Source organism: Serinus canaria, chromosome 12 (genome assembly GCF_022539315.1).
Source record: "Serinus canaria isolate serCan28SL12 chromosome 12, serCan2020, whole genome shotgun sequence".
Classification (NCBI taxonomy): domain Eukaryota; kingdom Metazoa; phylum Chordata; class Aves; order Passeriformes; family Fringillidae; genus Serinus; species Serinus canaria.
In genome coordinates this window covers 14,373,495-14,399,600 of record NC_066326.1, presented here as the reverse complement: position 1 = coordinate 14,399,600, position 26,106 = coordinate 14,373,495, and the positions used below count along the sequence as shown (strand labels likewise).

General features: G+C 42.0%; 1 protein-coding gene across 3 annotated transcripts in view; it reads right to left on the bottom strand.

Moving 5' to 3' along the window:
• Positions 1–26,043, bottom strand: part of POC1A (POC1 centriolar protein A) — a 44,428-nt gene extending 18,385 nt beyond the window's left edge. For 2 of the 3 annotated variants that reach the window (XM_009099520.4, XM_018924618.3), the window contains exons 1-9: positions 25,958–26,043; positions 24,708–24,792; positions 23,876–24,047; positions 22,832–23,011; positions 21,615–21,722; positions 20,246–20,361; positions 15,860–15,993; positions 7,990–8,058; positions 6,657–6,752 (exon numbers count right to left, since the gene is read on the bottom strand). In XM_009099520.4, coding sequence (XP_009097768.1) covers positions 6,657–6,752; positions 7,990–8,058; positions 15,860–15,993; positions 20,246–20,361; positions 21,615–21,722; positions 22,832–23,011; positions 23,876–24,047; positions 24,708–24,792; positions 25,958–25,975 — 978 coding nt within the window. In that variant the 5' untranslated portion in view covers positions 25,976–26,043. Of the gene's footprint in view, positions 1–2,408; positions 2,709–6,656; positions 6,753–7,989; positions 8,059–15,859; positions 15,994–20,245; positions 20,362–21,614; positions 21,723–22,831; positions 23,012–23,875; positions 24,048–24,707; positions 24,793–25,957 lie in introns of those variants that run through there. The other variant, XM_050979364.1, reaches the window with a different exon arrangement.
• Between the last annotated feature and the right edge of the window lie 63 nt (positions 26,044–26,106).

Genomic DNA, 26,106 nt, shown 5'->3' with positions numbered 1-26,106 from the left:
GATCTTAGGAACTTTTAAAGCTTAGGCTAACTTCATCCATCTCCGAGCTGGCACAGAACTGCAGCTTGAAAAAAAACTTTAAAATCTTGCCTCCATCTCACTTCTTTGAATTATGACTCAAGCATTAAAACAAGCCACATACAGCAGCAACCTAAGTGGGAGAATTTACATTAATTAGCCTGAGATGCTGAACTTAAAAGGCAATTTTTATTCTGACCAATAATGACTTGTCAGGACTTGCCTTATTGTTCCAGAGTCTAAGAACAAATCTATTCACTGTAAGATGACAGAAATTAAAAGCCGATCCTCTTATTTCTGGAAGAAATCTTGTCAAACCAGAGCACAAGGGAAAACAGTTGTAGCAGCACAGCTGCTCCATCCACTACCAGGCAAAGCTGGCTGCAGGTTGCTGCAGTCATTCAGTCATTCAGGCCCCTTGGAAAGCCAAGCTGAGGGTGCAGCCTTTTCCTCTCTCCCACATTTTTCACCAAGACACTCCTCCTGTCACTCCATGCCCTTGTCCAAAGACCCTCTCCAGCTCTTCTTGTAGTTCCCCCTCAGGTACCAGAAAGGGCTCTAAGGTCTCCCTGGAGTCTTCTCCAGACTAATCATCCCAACTCTCTCAGCCTGTCTCCACAGAAGAGGTACTCCAGCCCTCTGATCATCCCCATGGCCTCCTCTGGACCCACCCCAACACATTTTTCTCATGTTGAGGCCCCAGAACGGAAGGCAGCACTGCAGGTGGGGTCTCACCTGAGCACAGCAGAGGGGCAGGATTAGCTCCCTCAGCCTGCTGCCCATGGGGCTTTGCATGCAGCCCGAGACATATTTGGCTTTCTGGGCTGCAAGTGCACATTGCTGGGTCAAGTCAAGCTCCTTGTCAACCAACATACTCAAGTCTTTCTCTTCAGGGCTGCTCTCAATATCTTCTTCTCTGGTCCTGTTTAAAATCTTTTCCCCCACAAACCAATTACAAGGCCACATCTCCAAACAGGCTTAGATAAGTGTGTTTCCTTTAATAAAAGGAGAGGCAGTTATGGGTAACCCTCTGCAACTATCCTGCTTGAGAAGGATGTAGGGAAGAGCTCCTGTGATCAATGACAGCAAGGTTCCTGCTCAACCCTACAGAGTTTCTGCTTGCACAGCCAAGTAGGATAGAGAACAGTTGAAACACCTCCAGTACTCATCACACTGTTTTTCTTTTAAGTAAGCAATCTACCTACCTATTCCAGGAGGAAGGCAACTGTGCACCAGACTAAAGCCTCCTGGGGTGGGAATCCTCAGAAAAGTAAGGTGATAGCAGATGGGGAAAAATCATCATTTTGCAGACCACATCTTTGCCACAGACTGAAGATTGAATCCCTGCTCTGGAACACAGGATCCCTCCCTTATAATGCTTAAAATTACATAAACAGAAGGGGGTAGAGAAGGTGTAAACAAAAACCCACATTCACACCCCATTGCATAGAGCTACAGCTCTATGCAATGAAACTGATTCCCAGGAAGGAATTTCACAGGAAGTAAAAAAGAAAAGGTACAACAGGATTCATAAGCATTAACAAATGCCAAAATTAGATACAGTTACCAATTTGGAAGCCAAAAGGTCAGAAAAAGAGGCACATCTGGCCTATGAGTAATTCAGAAGGAATTTGTTTACATAAGAACAAGCTGACAGGATGAACTGCTGCAGTCAGCACGAGACCATGGGCTGAGCACTGGAGGCACCCGAGGTCACCAAACAAACCCAACCAGCAAAGGAGAGAGGTGGAGTCAGCTCTGGACATTCAGTTATGGACTTCAGACAACTTCACGATCAGATCACATTTTCTGAAATTTGCCTCCAATCCTATCCAACAGGACCATTTGGGATAATTTACCATTGAAGAAATAAGCACAGTCCAAGGCCTGAAGAAAGCTCTAAACCCAGCAGCATCAAAAGAGCCTAAATGTCTGTATTAGCTGGAAGACACATTTGAAGAGGCACAGGCTGCTTGTTTCTAAGTCCTTTCTGCTGAAATGCTGCTCTTACCAAGCTTTCTTTTGTGAAGGTCAGCTATGCCTAGAAATTTCATATTTTCACAACTAAGTGCTATTTAACTCCAGAAGAGCTAAGATATTTAAAACATTTGAGTTCCTGAATTTCAGAAGAGAATGTCAGGAGGACGGTTTTTTTGGCAAGAGAATGTCAGAGGACAGATCCTACTTCTGGCCATGTCTCCCAAATTGCCCTACCAAGGGATTACCTCTTTCTGAGTCTGTCTGAGGTACCTCAGCACAAGCAAGTTTTAAGGAATTTTTCATTAGAAAGTTATATATGGATGCTGAGGCTAAAATCTCCTCATAAACTTCCTCCTTTGCAAAGTAACACTGCACAGAGTTACAACATGCCAGAAGGTTTATGTTTAAATCTGAGCAAAAAATCTATGTATCAATGCATATTACCTATTTTCCATAATATTTCATAAAAAAACTGTCTACCTACTTAGCTTATACTACAATGCTTTTATTCACCGTTTTCAGTGTTTAGATAAACACCCAAGCAATGTCTAACTGTCCATGTGACATCAACCATTCAGCATTTGCTGTGACACTTTACCATACATAGCCTTCCTGGAATTGGTAACAGCAGCAAATCTGTCCCATAATGAAACAAGTGTTCTTGCACACTCACATCAGCTGCAGCCACACATGCAAAGATTTCCTTGTGCCTGTAAAAAAACGAAAAAGCCCACCACCAAATCCCCAAAATAAAACATATTAACTGCCCTCTCTGGAAAAAAATAAATTTATGTTCAATGTTTTCATAACTTATCAGAACAGTAAACACCTCCTCTGATCAGATCCTACACAACTTTCACCTGGACAGACTTAAATGTTTAGTTCCTGACCCCAGACAAGTATAAAAGCTTATATTTTTGAAATCAGTTGCAAAATCCATTCTCTCATTCTGACTTTAGGTCCTCACCACTCAGTATTGTAGCATAAAGCATGAATTTACCCTTTAGATTCTAGATCAAAGCAAGCACACTCACAGGATCAAGGCACAGGACTGCAAGACTTCCTTTCTTCCCATCTGCTTCCCACTGCACACACCAGGAGTGCTTGCCCTGAACCTTGGGTTTCAAGGTGATTATGCAACATTTTAAAGCAACAATTGTTAGCCTGTAATTTAAGAGCAAGCATTTATTGCAGAGCTACTACTTCTGATCTAACATTTACAGTCTCACATCTATGCTAACACACTTAGAACTCACTTCTGACAGCTTCAGTTGTTTATCACGCTTTCACATCTCTGCTTTCACACCAGCTATGACTGCAATTCTGCCCATGCTGTCCCCTTCTCTTTCATTTGCATTAGTCCTTGCACAGATCAGTTCTACTTCCAAAGCAAGCTGCATCTCCCAAGCCTCTATATTTACAGAAAACACAAGCAGGTGAGCAGAGCAACTTTGAAGTTTCTGTCCATTGTTACAAACATGTCCAATAACCTGATTCATCCTGAACTTACATCAACTGCCTGAGAAACAAGAATATTCTAAAGGCTCCAGTCTCCCTCTGCTTAGGGAAGTGAAAATTGGTTTGGAGCAAGTTTGTTTTTAAGCTCACCAACCTTAACAATATTTCATGACTCTTATCCCACAGCTTATTTAGGATTGGTTTTCCTTCCTATTCAACTTGATGACAAACTAGTTTTGTTGTCTGTATTTAGTTATTCTTTCTTGCATGTTAGTCAGCCTCTCTCCATGAGAAACCAGATACTGCACTGAGTGGTTTTACACAGTCACTGTTTTCATTAATATCTATGCCTTCACAATGCCTAACAAAAAAAAAAAAAAAAATTAAGCTTTCCTTGGAAAAATATTCTCATGGACTTAAGGGTGAAAACAGATTCAAGATGTGTCAAGAATAGTGTTCATGTATTTTATGGGTATCAAAACTAAATAATAACCCATATGCCTATTTTAAATGTAATTACATCCTGAAATGTCTGCAAAATGTCAGGATTATTCAATAGGCAGAATCCTGGCACACTAACAGAGCAGTAGAGAAAGAAGGAGTAGGTTCACTTTTCATTGAAGGAAAAGGTGACCTTGGCATGAAATCAAGATCTGCAGGTGGCAGCTTCATGTCTGAATTTGACAGAAAATAACTATTTCACCTACCCCAAACCCACCAAAATAAGCAATTCAGTATTAAAAAAGCAAGCATTTGGCTCAAAATAAGAAATAAATTAAAATACAGTGAAATTTAAGTCTTGCAGTGAGTGGTAGGAGAGCTAGTACTCTTAAAGAGCCCAGCACAATCTATTTCTAAAAGATACAAGACATGACTTTCACTTAAAAAAGGAGATTGACATGAGTGTGTAAGTTACTATGGAGCCAAGATCTTCATGCTCAGGTTATACTTAAAATAGAGAATGAAGCCATTTTCATATATCAGTTTCTTTTTAACAGCAAAGAACATTTCAGATCAATTCTAAATTTAATCTTAACCTAGGGTATTCAAATGTCTCAGAGGACATTATTTATTCTTCCCCTCCTAACTTTAGCAATTTTAACTGCCTTAATCCAAGGATATAGTACTAGCTATATTTTGCACCTCCCATGCTGCATGCCCAAGCCAAAGCTTGCAATTGGATGGCAGTTGAAGAAAACTCCTTTGAAGTAATTTAGGACTCCAAATCAAAATATCTTTATGCTACAAGATTGAGCATGGATTCAGTTCTGCCTCTGCAAATACACAGAACCTAGGCCAAACCAACACAGAGCTTCTTAAAATACAGAGAGCCTTGTTTCCTACAGGCTCAGAGCTTCACTAGAGCAAACCCTGTCAGCCACCACCACATGACACAGATGCCTGCCAGTGGCACACAAACAGCTGGTCCCAGCAGCATCTACTGGATGATTGGCCAGGTAAACTCTCCTCCACAGGGGAACACTTGTGTTGGAGGGACAGATGTTCAAGGTAGTTAGGCATTGTTCAAGGGATTTGTTCAGCAGCTCCCTTCAATGGACATCTTAAGAGGTTTTATAATGAAAAACTAAGTTTTAGAAGAACTCAGGCATTTTCTTCCTTTCTTTAAAAGACTACTGGATAAGATGCTCTGGCAATAACAGCAGCACAGGAGAGGGCAAATTTATCACCTTTTCCATTAGCTGATACCGTGTCTGCATTTTTTTAAGCCATTAAGCATGCTACAAACCAAAAGTGCTATTTTTTTCCCCAGAAAGGATCTATCTATGCTGTATTTCAGCCCAATATTAGACTATGCCATATTTTAAATTAAAGCAGATGGAGTTCAAAGCTAGACCAGTTCAACAGGCTAATAAACAAAGAGGTCATTGGACTGATAGTTTCATAGCCTGCATAACTTTAGAGTTAGAACAGGAGGGAAGGAACAGGAAGAAGCCAGATTTAGCCAAAACCAGCCAAGGATCAATAAACACTTTCACCTCCTTCCTTATGTGACTGCTTCCTCCAATGCTCTCCCACTAACCTCCATTAACCAACCTCAGGTTTTGTTTGCTTTCTCCACACAGCACTCCTGACAGTAGGGCATCAGGCTTAGAGCTGCAAACTAGAATCTTGTTCATCCCAAAATACTGTGGCTATTCCAGTATCTCCAGCAATGGACTCAAGCCATATTAAATAAAAACACCAATGTGCTTGAGAGATAACTTTGGTGCCCCAGTAAAGATCTAAATTGATATGGTCAAAGAGACTGCCAGAGAGCAACAGACATTGCCTAAAGTTTGTCCTTCGGCTGGGGCAATGCCACATATGCACAGACCCCTGGTTCACAGAAAGCCTTTCAGCTTACAGCTCATGCTGAGCAACATTAACTAAAAATCAGCCATGGTAATAACATACAGCAGAATCCTCTAAGTATACCCAAATGTATCAAAAATATCCAGAGATTGACAAGACAAAATAAAGACCTTTAAATGAATCACCACCATGTGCAAAAATCACAGCTTTTACGGGCAGCAGCTTTCAAGGGTCACTTTCATAACAGCCAGCATCTGATGCACTGATCTAAGTTCCACTCAGAGCAGTGCATCACTGAATTGCTCAGCTGCTGGATTTATCCTCAGGTACAGTCAGAACTCAGAGGTCTCAACACATGATTCAGGGAACAGATATGAACTAATGTCTCCAGGTATTCAGGAAAGAAGCTCCAGTACAATATGTCACCTATTTGTCATGTGCGACACCTACGCGAGGCAACTTTTTTTGTCTTTGCTGATTGTCAGTGAAAAGATATCGTGAATTCTATTTTCAGGACTGACACCAGCCTGAAGGATTCATGTCAGCTAGCAAAGCCAACTTCAGTTGTTGCTTACATCTGCTTTTTCGGTGAATTATCATTCATGTCATTATGAACCACACATTCCTAAACAGTGGCTGTTACTAAAAAACACATCTATACATGCACTAAGTTTATCTTCCTTTTAAGATCATTACATATAATTGCCCTATGAAATAAGTAAAGTTAAAAACAAACAATACAAGGTTAGTTAAAAACAGGTGTCTTGCAGCTCAAATAAACAGCACGGAAAGATGATTCTACAGTTCAACCACCTGAGTCACACACGCTAAGGCTGCACCAAGTGTACTGGAAAGGAACTCTCCACAATTACTGGTTGCTGACCTACCCCAGTGCCATGGGTCCCCTCCACACTGCTGCTATATTTCTGGGGCTTCACTACCTCACCATAATCAGCATCAAAGTTGGTCTTCCACACCATCACCTGCAGAAGAAAATTAACTCCATTAAAATTTCCCATCTAAGTTTGCTTATAGGTCATTTTTTTCAACCCTTCAGAGAAGAATCAGCAAATCTACAAGAAGCTTCCCTAGAAGAGCTTTGTCACTGATTAAAATAAAGATGTTGTTTGTAAATATACTACTAAATACAGACAGTTTAACTGAGTTCTCAATGGCTAAGTGACCTCTTTCAACATTCTTTGCGTCAAGAACATCATTAAACTATGATGGACCAAGAGAACTTCAAAGCAACATGAAGAATACAGCATTAAAACCACAAATATTTTTAAACACCATGCTCAGCATTATAACATTTATCAACCACACTCCAACTCAGTCACTCATTTATCATGAAACTCAGAGGAAAAGGAGAGTTAGTACCAACAGCAGCATTAAAGATCTTAAGCTAGACACCAAACTTCAATCCCACTTATAGGCCTCTGCTTTCCATAACACAGTACTGATTTCAGAAAAGAGGCCTCTGACACATAAATTACTTCAACATATCAAGAGGAAATCCATGGAGTAAACCTCTCAGCAGTGACTTTACAAGTCTAAAAAAGTTAAAGAGCAATCAATCAACAATTTCAGAGGTCTGAAAGACACCCAAGAATCCAGACAGCTCATTTGGTTATCAGAAAGAGCACTTATTCTTCATTTACAAATCTGCATCACTGCTTTGCATAAAATAAAAGCAATTTTCTTTCACTGTTGCATGGTTAACCAACAAGGCCATTCCAGTGTGCAACAGGGAAAAAAACCCTGATGTTCTTAATGAATAGACAAATCTGTCTCTTCACAAAGGTGCTGTTAAAGATGGGCATTGCCACCTGGTCCAGCCTGGGGATTAGCAGCAATGCAACACAGCTCTTTGAAGACTGATGATTCTTACTCAGACCACTACTTTGGGTTGAAGTCTGTGTCTTCACCCGGGAAACTCACTGTGCTAAAACCAGGACATATTTTCAGCACAGGCTAAGCCTGTTTGCAGTTTGGCAATTGTGTATGGGTTTCTTGGACTACATGTCTTATATTACCAGCAAAAAAATTGGGTTTGACCTCCAGATTTTTATTCATAAAATAGCAATTTGCTTCAGCCTGTTCCAGACATACTTGATAAAGGTTACACTTTTGCTTTCCCCATTGTTCAAGAGACAACAAAAAGCAGCAGCTTTTAAGGAAATGCGAATCTGGATTATAACTCAGAAATAAATCAGGTACCTGTTCATCAGAACCTCCAGAGGCAAATAAGTCTCCATCTCTTGAAAATGCTACACAGGTAGCTGGTCCCTGCAAACACATTTAAAACACAGGTTTAAAAAAAAGATAAAAGAAAATGAATTGTTACAATGTTCCATTCATTACAGCTTTAAAAGCTATTTATCATTTGACATCAGCAATCTTAAGGCAAAATTTGAAAAGCTCATACCTGTCAGGTAAATGGGCCATAATTAAGATGCTCAGCTTGCTGGCACTTACCATTTCCCACATTTTTGACCCCAGTTTAAGACACCCACTTTTTAATATCCATGGCAGAGACAGGAACAAACCAATTTTTATATCACCAGGCTTTTTCTTCTTCCCCTCAAACATTCCCTCTTCACTTAAGAATTAGAAATTTCTAAAACTCCTGCTCATTTATTAAAAGTGTTGAAACAATTAGGTTTTTGTATAGCTTAAACTGCTTTTCTCTTAGTAGTCTGATAGGAGAGATGCCAGAGTTAATGTATCCAGGATCACCTCTGCACAGGACTTACATTTTGAAGAAGCCTCATGCTTAAAACACTCAGTTCTGAGAGACTTTAAATGCTGCTGAGTGCTACAGCTCACCTTCCACACCACACACCTATTTCAATGTGTTTTCCACCTTCCAGCAAGCACACAGGAGGATGCACATGGCAGGCTGAGGCAGGAGCTCTGAGCTGCAGTCAAACAGAGCTGAGGAATTGCTACGTGTGTTTGAGCCCAGGCACAATAGACAAACTGTTCTGCTCAGAGTAAACAGCTGGGAACCCAGATCCTGGAGTTTTATGTCAGCTGCTAAACACATTCCTCTGCAGACTGTTCAGCAGCAGGGGCAGAGGTCAGAATGAGAACTTCCAGAGGCTGCCTATGGAGCTGACTGGCTGGAGAGGGTTTGAGAAAACACCAAAAACAAACACAAAAACTACCAGAAAAGCCACAACAACCACCAGAAACTTCCACCACGTGATCATCCACCTCCTGACAGAGGCAGTTACCCCCTTTCAAGTAAGACCATGTATCTCAGGAGGCAATTAAGAAGGTTCTCCTTCTTCCTTCCCTGTTGGAAGAACACAATTCTGAGTCCACATCCTTCCAGTGGACATTGCATGAAAACCTCACACCCTTTCTTTGCCTTCTTTGTAAAAGTGAATTCAATATAATAAATCCTGAAGATAGACAAATACCCAAAGATTGCATATGAGATAAGCACCCAGCTCCCACTGCAACCTGTGCCCCACAGTCCTGTGGGCTTCCAAACATGCTGGCACAAGGTTATGGCAGCAAAACCAGAGCCTTGCTGTGCTCAATCCCAGTGTGAACAGTTTTAGCTTCCTTAAAACACATAAAGGTGTTTCCATATTATCATTTAACATGCAGTGATTTCAAAATGTTTTGAGGCCTCCCATAGCAACACCTCACTAGAGAGGACTTGCCAGGAATGCTCCAGTAGCAGCAACTCCAAAGCGCAGGCGCAGTCCCTGGTGTGACTAAGCTCACTCACCTGACACAGCAATAACTAGAGTAGATGTTTCAGACCAAAGACACTGCCATCAATCAGCTGAGACAAACTGTGCCTCTGCCTTTATTCCCACCCACTTACCCCAGTGTTCAGCTCTCTAATCACGTGTCAGGAATGGAGGCTCTAAAAAAATGTAAAAGTGAAAGACAAGCAGTAAGAAAGAGCAGAACCAACCCCACAGCCAGAAAACTGCAGTGGTGAATATTGCAAGATAACAGAAGTTGAGTACAGAAGCTGCTCTTGGACTATAATAAACCAGTCAGAGTTAGGAGGGCAGAAACAAATTTAAGACAAAGTGTTCAGGAACAAGCATAAGCGAGGAACACTGGAAAGGAGCAGTGTTTCCTAAAAATATTTTTATCAGTCTAAATATTTCAGTGTATTTAGACAAAATCTAGTACAACACAAATCACATCAAAACAGGCAATGAACTGACTCCAAAGTCATGGCATTCTGAAGGGAAAAAAAGTTCAACAGAACATATTCTTCCCAAAATAGAAAATTATATCAAAGACTGAATGTGCCTTTATAAATTGAAAGAAAGGGAACAAACACGTCTACAGACGCAACATCCTCTACAGATTTGTTGACATAAGTTAAGTGAAAAAGTATTCCTGCTCCATACACTCCCAGAACTCTTCCAAGATACAACAGGTTTGCTATAGCAACAGTTTGCCAAATGCTTTGCAATTTAATACTGACGCACCAAACAAAAATAAAAAGCTACATTTGACAGTTATTAGACACAGCCTAACTTCATTTGTCCCAGGAAAGCACAGCAGAAATCCAACAGATTTCTGATGAAGATCTGGGTAACAGACATGAGATTGGAGAATGAAGAATTTGAACCATTTTCCCCCCCCTTTTTTAACTTACTGCTTGCATTAAAAGTATCAATAAGTAGCAGTTGCATATTCTTCTACAGAAGTTGTAGAAGAATATGCAACTGTAACAGGATCAAATGGCCCTCTATTAGAATTTTCTGGAGGTTCAGAATTTCCAGTCTGAACCCCCATTGCCCAAGGTGCTCCACACAAGCTGCTAGCACCAATCCCCAAACTCCAGCAGCTTCTTGCCTCAGACTAGACAGCAAGCTGCAGGAAGAAGTGGTTGGGCAATGACATACAGCAAGTCAGTGGTAAGGAACATTTCTGTTTAATCCTCAGCAGGTAAACGTCAGGACTGTCAAGCTTTTTGCATGTCCAGTAGAGTTTGAAATTATAACAGCAGCTTTAGTGATACTGGGAGAGCTGCAGGAATTTTGAAGAAAATACAGAAGAAAGCAACAAGTTACCCACTGAAATAGCTGAGTGAGAAGAACATGACCACTAACTGACATTCATCTCCTCTAATGAAAGAGTACCAGGTAATGTAGAGGCAAGTACCAAAAAGCCTTGAAAAGGACAAATAGCTCAAACACTGGATAGAGCAAAGCAGCCATAAAGAAAAAGGAAGCCATAGAGAAGGAATGATAACAGCATCAAGCCTCATTGCTGCAGCATTCCCAGTGAACACAACTCAGGCAAGGTCAGATATGCATGGCATGGCAGCTGAAACACCAGGTGACAGCCCATTCCCAGCTGCTTGCACAGATGAGAAAGGTGAGGCCCAGCAAATTACATAATTTATGGGCAGAGATAGAGATTACACCTTCTGCCTATTTTCCCACTTTCTACAAAGGAGGTTAGTGACTGCAAGGCCTTTATTGCCCCAGCATTTCCCAGGTTGATCAGCTTACATAAAACATTATGTTTGGCCTTCAAAATAGATGGTGAGACTATTCTGAATGACTTGAATGCATTTATCACCAAGAGGGGCGGGATCTGAAGCCAGGACACAGATTACACCACGAATTGACTGGCAGGATGCTAATACCATCAGTAACAACTGACACATGGGTGACATAAGACAACAAGAATAGCATCCCTGAACATAAAGCTTTCAAGGGTAGAGCTAAAAATAGATATCTCTGAAAGAAATACTTAAGAGAAAGGCCAAGAGGTTAGTCTGGAGAAATATGACTGGAGCCCAGAGTCACACCTGCACACAGGCAGCAGATGAATGTGTACCATCCATAAATGAGTGGACAATCACAGAGAAATTCCTCTTGAACACCCTCTTCTTCTCCCAGAGCTGCTGGGCACAGAAGGCACAACACTTCAACAACAACAGGGCCAACACCAACAAGCAAGTCAAGAGAGGCCAGACTTTCAGGCTTCAGCTAGGATCAGAGCTAACATTGCAGCTTCAGCATAAGAGAAGAAAACAAGAGCCAGGTTGGAGAGGGTCCAGGAATAAACCAGAGAAGAGTCATTTAATGATGCACTGTCTGCACTATGAAAGGAGAGGCAGTGTGGAAGGAAGGTAGAGAGACAAGTGGGGTCAAGGATGCTAGTAGATTTTTACTTTTTTTGTTTTGGTTCTGCAAGAAACCAACGCATAGCAGAGAAAAGCCAGGTAAGAGAGCAATGAAAATGCTAAGAGTTGGAATAAGGCATACCTAGAGGATGCAAATAGTTGAAATAAAGGAGAGCTTCCTCTTCCACTGCCACAAAAGGAAAGGAGAAGTAAAAGTGGGAGCCAGTACATTCAGCCAAACTGTCCAGGAACAGACTAACTAGTGCAAAGAGAAAGAGGAGACATGAGAGGAGACAAGGACTGAGAAGCAAATCCAACAACAACCAGCACTCTGGGATCTCAGCCCTGGCATTGGCATTTTATGCCTTAGTTCTAGGCATAAAAGAACTAAGAAGAAACAGAGCAGTCATTATCACTGTTGACAGTGCTTTTCAGCATATGAGGAGAGGGCAAGCCACACAGGAAAGGAAGAAGGGAAGGGAAGCAAGGAGAAAAGCACAGAAAACAGAGGCGGCAATGACAACAAGGATGTTTTCAGGTGAAATACCTCTGGCAAGACCCAGGGATTCTCAGTACACTGGGCTTTGAAAAATTCCTGAGCAAGACTGACATGTTTCATCCTCCTTCACCAGGGAGTAAGAGCTACAAAAAACATAGGGAAAATTTATACTGATATCTCATAGCTGAATCTTCAGCAGCTTTATCTCCTGAAAGTTTCAGTCTATAAAAACACAAGGCAGGGACAGAGAACTCATATTTCCTTTCAAGACTCAGAAATGCTAGCCTAAGTCAATTGCTTGTTGTTTGCAACACACATTTCTTTCTTTTTTGTTTGACTTCCGCGTAGCGCGGAGATGTCCCCACTCTCTTCAAAGAGGACAGGCCTGCACAGATGTTTAATGCCACCTAGGCAGGGCTGGCAGCTGACAGTAAAGAAGCACATTTGTTTCCGGTGCACCTGCTCAGGAGACCTCACTCATCAGGGAGCAAGGCAGGGAGCATTGATGTTGCCCAAGTAGGTAAAATGTAGCTAACTTCACAGTTCAAGTCAAGGTTGCATGAAGAATTGTAACTTTGCATTTTCTGTCTTCCTATTTATGAACATAACCATGAGATGTTTTCTAAATATTTACTGAGAACTTCCATTCCACTGAGGAAGTCAGTCTGGAAATGCTCTAATTAAACCACTCCAAAGGGCAGACAAGTACCATGTACATACCTGCTCTCCTCTAGCAACTCTCTGGGGGTGGCTTAGAGGCCTCAAAACATTCTGTTCTTCTACAATGATTCAGTACTAGAGGTGGATTTACATACCAAGCCAGTGTCTCATCTGTATGGAATTAGATAAGAGCACTTCACAGCTTGAAGCACTCCAGAACCAAAATATGCAGCACAATACAGAATGATATTTTGCAGCTGCAAGATGTCAGCTCCAAGCTGCAAACTTCTGCCTCTCATGATCCTTCTGCTACAAGGGGCCAATTCCATTTCAATTAAAGACAGCAATGTAAACTTGGCCAACCTCCCCATGCAAACTACAGCTAATCAGCTGCTAACAAATTTCTGGCACTCCAGCAGTTGCGTCAAAGTATGACTAAAGGACCATAGGGTTTTTTTCCTTTAAGTGTCCACTTGCATGCAGCCTTCCCAGAACAATGTACCAGCAGCCAGCTGTCAAAGCAGGAACAAAGTGTCAACCAGAACGTTCAACCTCAAAAAGTCACAACTCCAGAACAGCTTCAGAACAGGCTGTCCATCTGGTGACTAACCTGCAGCACTCACTTAAAAAGGCAAATCAATTTAATGACCAAAAAGTCCACACCACTTTGTTTTTAGCTCCTTGGGGATACTGGCACAAACCACAGTAATAACAGAGGGGACAAAAAAGTCCCTCATTTTCAAGTAACGTGGATTTTATCTATGAGCAGAACTAGCTGGAGAAGCAGCCAGTGCAGAAATCCACCCCTGGTCACAGCACAGCCTGTAGCCACTGACAGTGGCTAACTGGGAATGAAGCACAGGTTGCCATATGCTTTTGGTGGAAAAGCAAGGTATCAGTTCAATCAGGCAGTAAAAGAACCAACCCACAACAATACAGCACATGCCAGACAGGGAATGCCAGGCAGGACTGTGCCAGGACTGGTTCCACACATATCTCAGTGCAATACCCTTACAGGCAACCAGAAAGCTCTACCAGCCACTTCAATACTTGCACTTGTTTCCAAACTGAAGAAGCTGTAAATGCCACAACAGCAGCTACTCTTCAGCTGTGCCAAAGGCAAAGCTTTTCCAATCCCAGTCAGATGCCCAGGAGAAAGAGGCAGACACTGTTTTACTGATCTGAAGTAGCAGGGAGGAAGAACAGAGAGCTTTACTTCTACTTTTGAATAGATGACCCACAAACTGTTCTTTTAAAGCCTCGAGTTAAGTACAACATTAGCCTAAAGGGACATTCTACTGCTCATTCTGAAGATCTCCATCACCATAATCAGTTTTGGACTCTCATTCAATGCTAAACTCTGGGTTTTTTTGGGGATTTTTTTTTGGTTTTTTTTTTTTTTTTGTGCTACTGCAGTCAGTGAGGCACAGCTAGCAGCTGAAATGGGAGAAAAATGGAAAGCAGGTTCAGCCTCCTGCTGAACCATAACCAGGCACATCCCTTTCTGAGAGAAGGGGGGAAGTGTAAAGATTTCCTATGCTTCTAACATTTACCATTTTCCAGGAAGCTTCTTCCCAAGAACTCACTTGGCAGATTAACACAACAGATAAATATGAAAACAAGATTAAAGCAACAGAAGCTTTGCAGCCCCTATCTGATAGGAGTATCCACTTAGTCCAGTCTTCCAAGAACAGTTTTATACAGGCTGACGTGTTAGGATAACCAGCATTTGTTATCTACTCCCCATTCTTTTAACAGTTGAACTCTTTGGTCAATTTTAAAGCTCTGCTTCATGAGAGATTTAAGCATAAGGTTTTCCTATTTTTTCCATTAATATTACAAAAAAAAAAGAAGAAATTTTTATTAATATACAGCAAAAGAGAAGTTACAGAAGAAACTTGATCTTTTTAGACATCAAATAAGGCAGTCACTAAACAAAGCCACAAGAAGACAGAATTATCAGATTTACAGCTTACACAGAAACCATTATTGCCCACAACAATCCCCGTCATCTCCAAAAAGCTTCAGGCTGTGATTCTCCCCTGACAGTTTTTATGCTTTAAAACTCAGCCCCCACTTTAAAAGAGACACAAGTGGGTTAACAATTTCTGTTCTCTTTGTGCCTTTGGAAAGGGATCCCTTAAGGCAATCCTGCTTTTTCACACCCCACTCTGCATGGACAATGAAATTAGTCTATTTATTTTCATTTAAGATTTAGAAATAGAGCTCCAAGCATTTATAAAATTAACCTTACAAGCAACACATCCAGCAGCATAATACTAATAGGCTAATCAGTTAAACTTAACCAACCAGCACCATTTATCACCTTCAATTGTATGATTCAGTCCATTAACAAGATGTTCCCAAATCAAATCCCAAAATAGATAACCTCTATTTTACTGTTACTGTTCTTGAGTCTCCTGCCAGGTGAACAGCATTTATCTTCAAAACACCTGTGTCAGGGAGCCAAGTGTTATTTGCAGCTCTCTAGAGGGAGGGAGACAGAGCTGCACTAGAGGCTGACAGGGTCAGTCAGAGTCAAGGGTGCCGCTCTGAGTTCCTTCTGCATTAAACTTGAATCCTCAATATTGGAGCTCACTTTTAGTCTTGCTTTCTCATTCTCTCCATTCCTGCCTTACCTCCTTCCCTTCAAAACAGTGATGATCTCAAAGATTATTAGCATTATAATCATGATTTTACACAAGGAAGATTTCAAACAATTTCTGGTCATGAAGAATGAAAGCCTCAAGCATGCATTTGCTCAGTTTATTGTGAGTCTGTACATTACTGTAAAAAAGGCTTTGCCTCACCTGGTGACCATGCAGAGTATAGAGAAGTCTTCCTTCTAACAAGTCCAGAATCTTAAGAGTTGAATCACTGGAAGCAGTAACCAGATAGTTTCCAGAGGGATGAAAGGAAAGGCTGTTGACCACAGAGCTGTGCACTAAGGATGGGGAAAAAAAGCATAGTAGTCACCAAGACCAGGTTACATAAGACCAAGGCAAAAGAATAAAATAAAGCACGAGCACATTGCAATTTTCTGTTATAAAATTTAACAGGAAAATTATCATGGGGGAAACATTCCACAAAAGCTCTTCAAAGCGCTGGAGAACAATAACAGTAACTCAATTCTTGTAAAAATAGGCACTAATTTACTGAAAGGAAAAAGGAAGCTTTGCCAATTATTCTGGGAGACTTAATTCTACAAAAGCTTCCAGTATAGCCCCAAAATGTACTGTATGTGCAAGTGAACTACAGGATTCTGTGAGAGTGCTGGACATTGATGTACTTTACTACTGTGGAGCTGCTGGCCTCACTCTCAAGTCATTCTAGATTAAAATCTGCATCTCAGGACACTGAGAAGACTGAAATTACAATGGAAGACACTCAGAGTTGACACTGCACAACTTCTTTTGGTTTACTATCTGACCCTAGCCAACACTGGGGTTAAGAGAAACTAGGAAATAAGAGCAACTTGAAAATGGTCCAGTATAAGCATGATTTCCTCAGACATCCCATTTGTTTCGCCAAAAATTTAAAAGAAAAAGACAAACTATCAAGAGTGCAAACTTGCAATAAAGCCATTTTCCCTGCATGAAGATGAAGCCCAAGATTTATTCTGAAAAAAGCTAAAGAAAATGTTCTAGGAAAAAAGTCAAACTTTACTGAAGTTCAGCGTAACATTAAACATTTAATATATGACTTTTTTCCCTCCCCAAACTTTTACAGAACAGGCTATTGAACATATTTATTTATGAGAACACGCAGTACTTCACATATGCCCAGCTTCCTGAGCGTATGTGACATTACAGAATATTAATATGCCTAAGGAGGGATTTAACCATCCAATTATTCCTAATTATACTATATGCCCTCCAAATGTTCTGGTATCTCAAATCCACTACTTCTGATACATCACACCCAACTAAATTTATATTCTGTTGAGAGTCTACTGTGCATTTTGAATCCACACTGCATGTTAAGAACCCCCTTAAAATGCCATTTTAAGTACATTAGAAGCAAATATTATTTTTTGCATACGTGGACTTAAGGCAGATAGCTGAAATAACCTTGCTGTAAAACAGAATGCCTCTACTTTTGAAATTCTCAGGAACACTAAATACCTCAGCTAAGTTCTGAAAACAACTCCTCTTGACCCAGACTGTTACAAAACAGAAGAAAATCTTAACACAGGTACCTTCTAAACTGTTATTCTTGTTGGTGAATACTGTCTCTGTCACACAGCTAGATCTTCCTCTACCCCCAACCGTGTATCATGCTATGTATTAAAGGAGAAAAAGGTCTGTGTAGACTTTTTTCTTATGAGTGATAAATATCTTTCTCCCTTGAAAATCTTATTCTGAGTGATTTGTAAAATTCCTCACCCCCTTAGTTCTATATTCAGATAATTGTAAATGTATCTTATCAACTAAGGAAAGTCCTGAAAGGAATCACATCAGAAATAGACAAGGTTAGTAATGTATCACATTTCCAAGTTCCAGAAGGTAAATAAAGTATTTCCAGCTTCACAAAAAAAAATCCTTTCCATAATGGAAAAAAGTCACACATACAGTAGCTGCATAAGCAGTCACAGTTTCTGTGTCCAAGGAGTTACTGGTTCTTGTAAACTCAGAGAAAAGTTCATCTCTACTGTCAAAGCAGCTCATACCTCCCACAAGACCATTCACAACACCTCTCCAAAAAAAGTGCCAACACATCCTGCCACCTCACTTGATTTCATGCTGTGAACAAGAAATCCAGTACAGCAGCAGGTGGCATCTCCCAGTGACTTGTAGCTACAAGCCCACCCTCCTGCCAGCCAAGCCCTAGCAAAGTAAGAGCCTCTTAGGGGACTTATACTGGGAGTTAACACCTAAAATTGAGTCCTCTCAGCCTGCACAAAACTGTCCCAAGCCCCACAAGATGACTTTCATGTAATGCAACCCTTAGTATCACCAGGGAGAAGATAAATTAGGATGAATTTGAAACAGCCACAGTCTCTACTGAACAGGTCACCACCACCAGTCCCATCCAAACTGAACAGAAGTACCAATTATTCTTTTTAAGCAGGAATAAAAAAACAGGTTAGAGTTGTTTCCATAGAGCTGCTACAGAGGTGTCCCACACACAGCTTTGGACAGGGAAAAAATGTCAGGCAATAAACACTGGCCATTTTTGTAGGCACTGTACAAAATTTGCTGTACAGAAGAGTCAGTGCCAAGCAGAGAACCAAACAAAGCATCTGTGTGTTCTCCTGTACAGTAAACGTGACCAGAGCATACTCTGCTTGGCTCAAAGAAAAACACACCATACAAAAGGTTTTGCAGCTTGCTCTCTACTTCCAACTTTCATTTACAAATGTCACAGTTGGAAAAAGTGCTGGCAACAAGAGCAACACTACTAAAAGACTAATCAGTGCTGGAAACCAGCCCAACCTTAAGACGCAAGAGCCCGAGGCAGGGCTACTCATCTATTAACTCCTCCATGCAAGTCCATGTTTAAAATGGATTCCCTGGAAATCAGGCAGCATCAGCACATTCTGAAGGCACAGATGCCATCTAGTGGGACAGGACTTTCAGCCTCACAGGGGAGCCACAAAACTAAATCAGATTTAGCCAAAAGGAGGTATGTATAAACCCTCAAAAGGGCAGGACTTATAAACATCCCTAGAACATGTTACAAACACATCAGTTTGTGGCCACAGGTGCATGAAGTGACCACAAAAAACCACCATTGCAATTTAAGGTTTCTTCAGCTATTATTACTATTTTTAGTTAAAGGTTTAATACACAGTTAGGATTTACACAGTGGCTGTTAAAAATAACACTCACCTCCAGGAAAAAGATCACTTCAGTAGCAAGGGTGTCACACTAAAATGCCATTCAGAAAGGGTGGGATACCAGGGAAATATGTAATTTCAAGACAAAAAATAAACTTGGCAGCCAAGCCTAAACCACGTTAGATTTGGACAATTTAATAGCAGTAAGTGGAAAGCAGGAAGAGACAACTTTTGAGCCAAGTTATACTGTGGCTGGAAACATGCACTGCAGATCTTGCCACCATTGAAAAGCTGATAAAGCAGGTTAAAGGACAACATGACACTGCCCAAGTATTTAAAAACACTACTGATTTTAGCAACAAGACTTCATGAAGGCGTTTCCAAGTTTTGATATGGGCCACAAGTTAACAATACTTATAACACAAACTGCACGCTCAATACTGACAAATTGGAACAACAGTCACCAAAAAGTTTGATATCTATTAGATTTTGTTAACTATCAGAGAGCTGGGAGTGACTGTGATCCAAAAGAATGACTGAAGCTGGGAGGCTGACACAGCAGGAATGTACAGTTTATGTTGAGGGCAGAAAGAACACACCAAGCTCCATTCCCATGTCTTTGATCCGCTTTACGAGCACGCCAGAAGCAGTTCCTCAAGGAACATTAGCAAAATTAAGTTTAATAAGCTATCAACACTGAAAACAGTGCTGGAGAATATATTCATTTTAAAACATCACAGCAGCCTTAAAAGCTGTTATTATCAAAGAAAAGCCACATTTTGGCTGAAGAAACTAATGCACAGAATAGGTCAATCAATCTCACAGAAGCTGGCAGGGATGGGAAAGCACCCTTTTCCCATCCATATCTACCAAACAGCAGCACTAATCAGTGGGACAAGAACATGTAATGGGAAGAGACGCCATTTGGCATCATCAAAGCTAATTATGGAAGCTGAAAAACAGAGTTTGGAAAAGGAACCATAAACATGGATCATAGTATAGAATTGCAATTGATTGATTTTGATTTTCCTTCTTTGTTAACTTTTCCTAATTTTCTCATAAAAGAGCCTAACATTCTGAATTGCTGGAATACAATTCTGACTCCTCCTATAGGCTTACTGAGAGGCAAAGGCCACACCCTTTTTACTGCACACCACTTTCTCAGTAACAGTGAATATGAGCCAAATGGCATCACCGGTAAGACCCATGCCCACCTGCAACATGAGACAGCTTCAGGATTAGCTCTGGAGCTAAACACAAAGCAAAGCATGACATCTGGTGAAGAAGGCTCCTGCTGGCAGTCCTAACCCAGTGCCTTTTTAGAAAAGCAGCAGCTGATGGAGAAACAATCCTTGGACCTCAGAGCAATTGGCATCCATACATGGAAAGGCTCAACTTTTGTAAGCTGTTGACTTGCCTTGGTAATGTTGAAGCAGTCTGTTCATCCGGACATCCCACAGCTTCACCGTGCTGTCCGTACTGCCCGCGGCAATGCAGTTACCGCTGGGATGGAAATCCACGTGGTTCACAAACCTGCCAACGGCACCAAACCCAACTGCTTACCTGTAACTCCCGCTGCACATCAAAAGCCTTTTCCACAAGGGAAGCTACATCATGACTCAGTGAATGTTGAGGAAAGGAGGAGATAACATGAAAATTGATTTTGCTGAATTTCTCCTAAGACCTGGTTTCTAACCCCAGCCAGACTGCAGGCTCCTACCTAAGCAGTAGTCACATTACAGGTGTAGGAGCTGTAGACACAAACCTCCTGAAATCTGATGGATCCAACTGTCACAACAACATTTTCAAGTCTTCATTTAGTGTTTGCATAATATACGTCTTCTACTACATTAACATTATTTCCAGAGTGATGTGTACAAGACTGAACAGAAATTTTTCTTCTGTTAATTAAATTTAAGATGGAACTTAGTGAATTTGTGCCTGAAATCATCTGTTGCCCGTTGGAAAGTAGCAAGGCTGAGGCCAAATTTCTTTCTGGACCTGAATCCAATCAATTTTTAGTTTGAATGCATAAGTACAATAAAAGCTTCAGACCCTTCAGGAAGAGATAACCCCTCACCAAACAAATTGGATAAAATTAATTATCTTTTGACTATTCTTGTAGCAAGTACTGAAAAAAATTGATCTATTTCAATAGGTTGTTTGGACAAGACACATACTTAAGAGCATTGAAAAAACAATGTCTGAATTTGTCTTATTATCATTATTACCTAGAAAGAGCAAAATACTGCACTAGAAATTCAGAGCAGCAATGAATTAGGGAGATTCCAGTCTCAGTCCTCTGAGGACTTGTTTTATGTTTCTGGGTAAATTATCTTTTGCTACATTCCAAATTTAACAGCTATTTTTCTGAACGCAAAGTGGGGGATTTGAATAAACTCTTTATTTAAAAACTTGAAGATGAATCAAAGCATCCAAGTGCCATTCTGTCAGCAGACTTTTGCATGTTTAATTTATGTCAACTCAGAGCAAAATAAAAGAAGAAATAAGGAATTTAAGCATCTCCAAAAATAAATAAGCACCAAGAAACTGAGGCTTGATGTTCTGGACAGTTACTGAAACATAACACTCACAGTTCTAACCTTGAGCAGTCAAAGGGGCCAGGGCAATTCTGGACTGGGCCCTCACACTGGCTACTTTTCTAAGAGGTGCTAATGGTTTTTAAAACAGGTTTATAATTGCCGGGACAGGGACCTCTGAACCTCACAAACCAGGTGTAAAGTCCCCAGGTAATCCCACTTCAGACATCACCAGCAGGTACTTACCCTCCATGCTCACAGAAGGAGTGGATGCATTCTCTGCTGGTTTTGTCCCACAGCTTGACAGTTTTATCATCACTGGATGACACTATCAATCGTCCATCAGGAGAGAATCTAAGGCAAGAGTGACAGCAATTAACAAAAGCCCTCAAATGAAAGGAGTACAGGGTCAACTGAATTTGGCCAGGTGTTTTGACATGTTGGTAAACACATCTACTTTCCAAGAAGTCACAGAGGCATCAGTGAGTCTGAAAATCCAATCACTAATTTGAGGGAAAAGAAAGCAAGTCCTAATTACTCAAACTATCCCTAGCTCCATGAGCACATAAAATAACCCTCAGGAAAGTCCTGAGTCTGACTTAAGATCTTGTGTCTTACTTGTTTAAATTTAACTGTACCTCAAATTGTTTCTCTGCCCTGATTCAAAACATTTCCTGCCTTTGCCACAAGAGTTCAGAGCAGCAACACAGCCACTCACAAAAACACAGCTGCAGCAGAGCCTTCACCATTTCAGTGCCTTAGGAGAATATATTAAGTTCCCATCTCAAAATATCCTATACATGACAGATCCAGATCTCTCTTCAGAAGAATATACATTATAGAATCAGGACTTGAGTCCCTAACTACAGATCATCAGACATACTGGAAAAACATCCTTTCTGCTCTTCTGTGGGCACCTACAGTGCTACTAGCCACTGCCACCACCACATTCCAGAACTGTAATGAACTTTTCACCTACAGAGGAACCATGGCTTTAGCCTAGATACATGTATGCATAAATAACTCCTAAAATCCAAATCTGAAACCATTATCAGGAAATAATGTTCTTATCATGTCAGCATTTAAAACATTTTAGAAGTAGCACTGGTGATCATTTTAACAAGGGGCACGGCAAGTCTAAAGAAACTAAACTGAAATAACAGCAGAAACCTCTCCTTTTTTCCTATTAGCAACTTCAAGACACACAATTCTCCTTACCAGGTAAAAACAAAACAGAACAAATCATAAAGCAGGAAAGCCTCTGATTGACAGCGATTACTGGAGAAACACAAAGTGGGGGCAGACTATTACTCAAAGGATGTCTCTGCAGGTCAGCAATGTATTTCAGCCACCAGACACACCTGAATCATCCCACACAGAAATGTGTTGCACCAGACCATGACATTGAGCCTCTGCTTTGAGGGATAAATCTCCATCTCTGTCTGTCAGAGGGCTATACTCACCTGGCACAGCGAACCCAGTTGATGTGCTGACTCAGTGAGAACAGAAACTTCTGCCTGTGAACTGTCCACACTTTGATAGTTTTGTCATCAGAAGCTGTAACTAAGGACTGGCCATCGCTGGAGAAATGAACACTTCTCACGGTTCCTGTGTGAGCCTTGAACACAGTCGAGTCTCCTTTGCTACACAAAAGGGAAGAGCTCTTTAAAACTGCACAAAGGGCAGCAAAGGCATTTGTTTTCTGTACCTGAAAACACAGAGCTGCTGTATGCTAGTAACCACCACTTCTATGGGAACTGCATGTGACCACATTAGGATAAAAACATTGATCAACCTCAAACTCGCTCATGCTTCATGAGCAGTACAGAATACACAGCTAAAACCAGTTCCAGTTCCATACTGGATGCCAATCGAACAGGAAACAACCCGTGTTTCCTATAAAGGGGAAAAAATGCTACAGCTAATTTGTGCAACCATTTAAACACTTACAAAAAGATCAATGGAAAAGAAGACACTTTGGTTCTGTACTCTTGCCAGGTCCTTTGCTGCAAGGCAGGCAAAGAGAGAGGTGTTTTCACAACTCATTGAAACAAGAGCCAAGCAGGCAACGACCTCACAACTGCTCCTACAATGGCCCATGCTGCAGCTGGCCATTCCAGTGCCACATCACACAAGAATTCAGCACACCTGATGCGGTACAGCTGTGAGCAATCTGCCATTAACTCAGCCAGGCAAGACAATTCACATGGGTTCATTTTTCTTCACACATCATTTCCAAATAAGTGGAAGATGCATTTTTCTGCCAAATAAACACAGGCATATTGAGAGATCCAACAGGTTCATGGAACTCCAAAATCTGTCTCCAGCATGTCATGTACCACGAGGAGCTCCATATCCACAGACTAAAGAGAAGACAAAGACTCAGTGGTTCTTCTCTCCCTCAAAGATATGCCTGTCCCATAGCCAGAGAACTGCTACAAAGCAGTAAGGAGAAATTCCAGGTCATAGTTAAACACAAAGAGAGGCAGAAGGGAATAGGTACTCACACGCTAGGGATCCACAAACGAACTGTTTTGTCTCTAGAGCCTGAAGCCACAAGGTGACCAGAAGGTGAGAACTGGACACACAACACTGCATCTTTGTGGCCCAAGAAGCGATAGGCTCTCATCTGAGGCTTCATACTCCAGATCATCAGGCACGAATCCATTGAGCCACTTACTGAAATAAAAAAAGGAAAAACAAAACCACACAAAACCAAACTTGCATTAGCTCTCCTCCAATAACACTAAAACTACATTTCACACTCAGCTCCCCATCATAGCTTCCAGCAGTCTCAATACATTGCCCTTGAAGCTTCACCAGTCTATTGCAAGCAGTGTATTTCATTATAGTCATGTCATGTATCATTTCATTAGTAATTCAAACAAAACAAGGCCAGCCATGCATTACTTTGGACTGACAATTTAATTCCAAGTGTCCAGTCATGCAACAGCCACAGGCTGCAAATCTTCCACACACTCAGAAAATGAAGGTTATCTCTTCCCTTTCTTATTGGCAGAGGCATCAGCTAAAGCAGGTTAAATGTTACTTCAGATTAAGCACAGAAGACCAGGGAGCTGGTGACTTAAAAGCATCCTGGCTACACCACTCTCCAACACCTCTCCCTGTTGGCAAAATATTGACCAAAGTCAGCTCAGCAGCTCTTCACAACATACTAAAAACAAACAAGGTGAGTGGAGCGGAGCTCAACTTGCTGCTAGAAGGAAGCAACAGCAGGACCTTTTGCTGCTGCAGAGCTCAGTTACATCCATTGCTTGCCCATCTGAAGCAGAACAGCTCTTTCTTTATCCTCTGGCCATCAAAACAAAGACAATTTACCCAATTGTTTCTTAGCACGACTGAAGTCCACACTAGTGACAGCATCTCTGTGGCCTTTGAAGTGCCTCTCCAGGGATGGATCTTCCTAGAAGAGAAGAATGTTCAGACACTACAGATTTAAGAACCATCTTTGTACAATAAAATCATTTCATTTCTAGAAGAAGTGAACCAAGCCACATATTCACACCCCACAAAAAACAGGTAGAGGCAAGAACTGTTGTGCAGGCAATTGCACAACACAAAACACAAATTTCACATGTACCATAAAATTTAAAAGAAGCAAATTATCCAAGCTGTTATTAGCTCAGATCTTGAGTGACTGCACAAATCCCTCATGCACTTTTACAACATGCTGCTGGCACAGAGGCTCTAAAGCTGACTGTAGAACAGATAAGCCATGTCCGTGATCACCTGAGCAGGCAGCCAAGCTCAGCTTTGCTTTGACAGCTGCTCAGCTCAGGTAGCCAAGAGGCCACTACTTACACAGAAGAGGCAAACTCACAAGATTTAACACACCTGTTGAAACAGGCAGGACAAATGAGAACTGCAGCAAAACAGACTGACACCTAACCCTTCCCACAGCACCTTGGAGCAAAGGCCAACAAAGGTCAGGCAAATAAACCACAAAGACCTGAGAGAACTATTGCAAGAAGTTTTAATATTTGAAAATTGTTCAGGATAGGCTGATCAGCCTTCAGTCCTTGGTCTCACACACATTGCCACTGCCTCCCTGGCAATCCCCACCACAGCCGTTTCCCACTCAGGGTTTGACCAGAGCCCAGACCAGCACCCAGCCCCCGAGCAGGGCAGCGCTCCCCCCCTCAGCACCGCCCCCCCCGGAGATCCAGAGCCCCTCCAACAGCCTGGAGGTGCCGCTCTCCACCAACACAGACCAACCCCGGTTGCAAAGCACCCCACATCCAGGCCTACCCCAGCATTAAGCTCCTCGAGCCCCTCTGTCCCAGGCTCACCTGCATGATGCCACCCCACAGCAGCGCTAAACCCCCCCGAGCCCAGCACTGCCTCCCACCACCACCGCGGCCTCAGAGCCCCCCACAGCACCAGACAGCCCCAGGCCGGCACCAGCCCTGCCTTCCCCTTTCCCTCTTCCCGGCACAGTCACATCCCTCCCGGCTCGGACACAACGGCCCAAGGGCTGCCACCGCCGCCCCCCCGCTCGGCGGCAGTCCCCGATGATGCCCCGGTCCGCCGCAGCAGCCCCACACGGGCCGTTCCGTTCCGGCCCTCACCTCGCACAGGGCGGCCATGACGCCCCACGGCCGCCGTTCGGTTCCCGCGCCGCGCGCGCCCCGTAGCAACGGCCCCGCCCTGCGAGGGGCGGGCAGGGGCGGGCCCGGCCTGAGGGCGCCGTGGCGGGCCCAGGGCGAGAGCCCCGGAG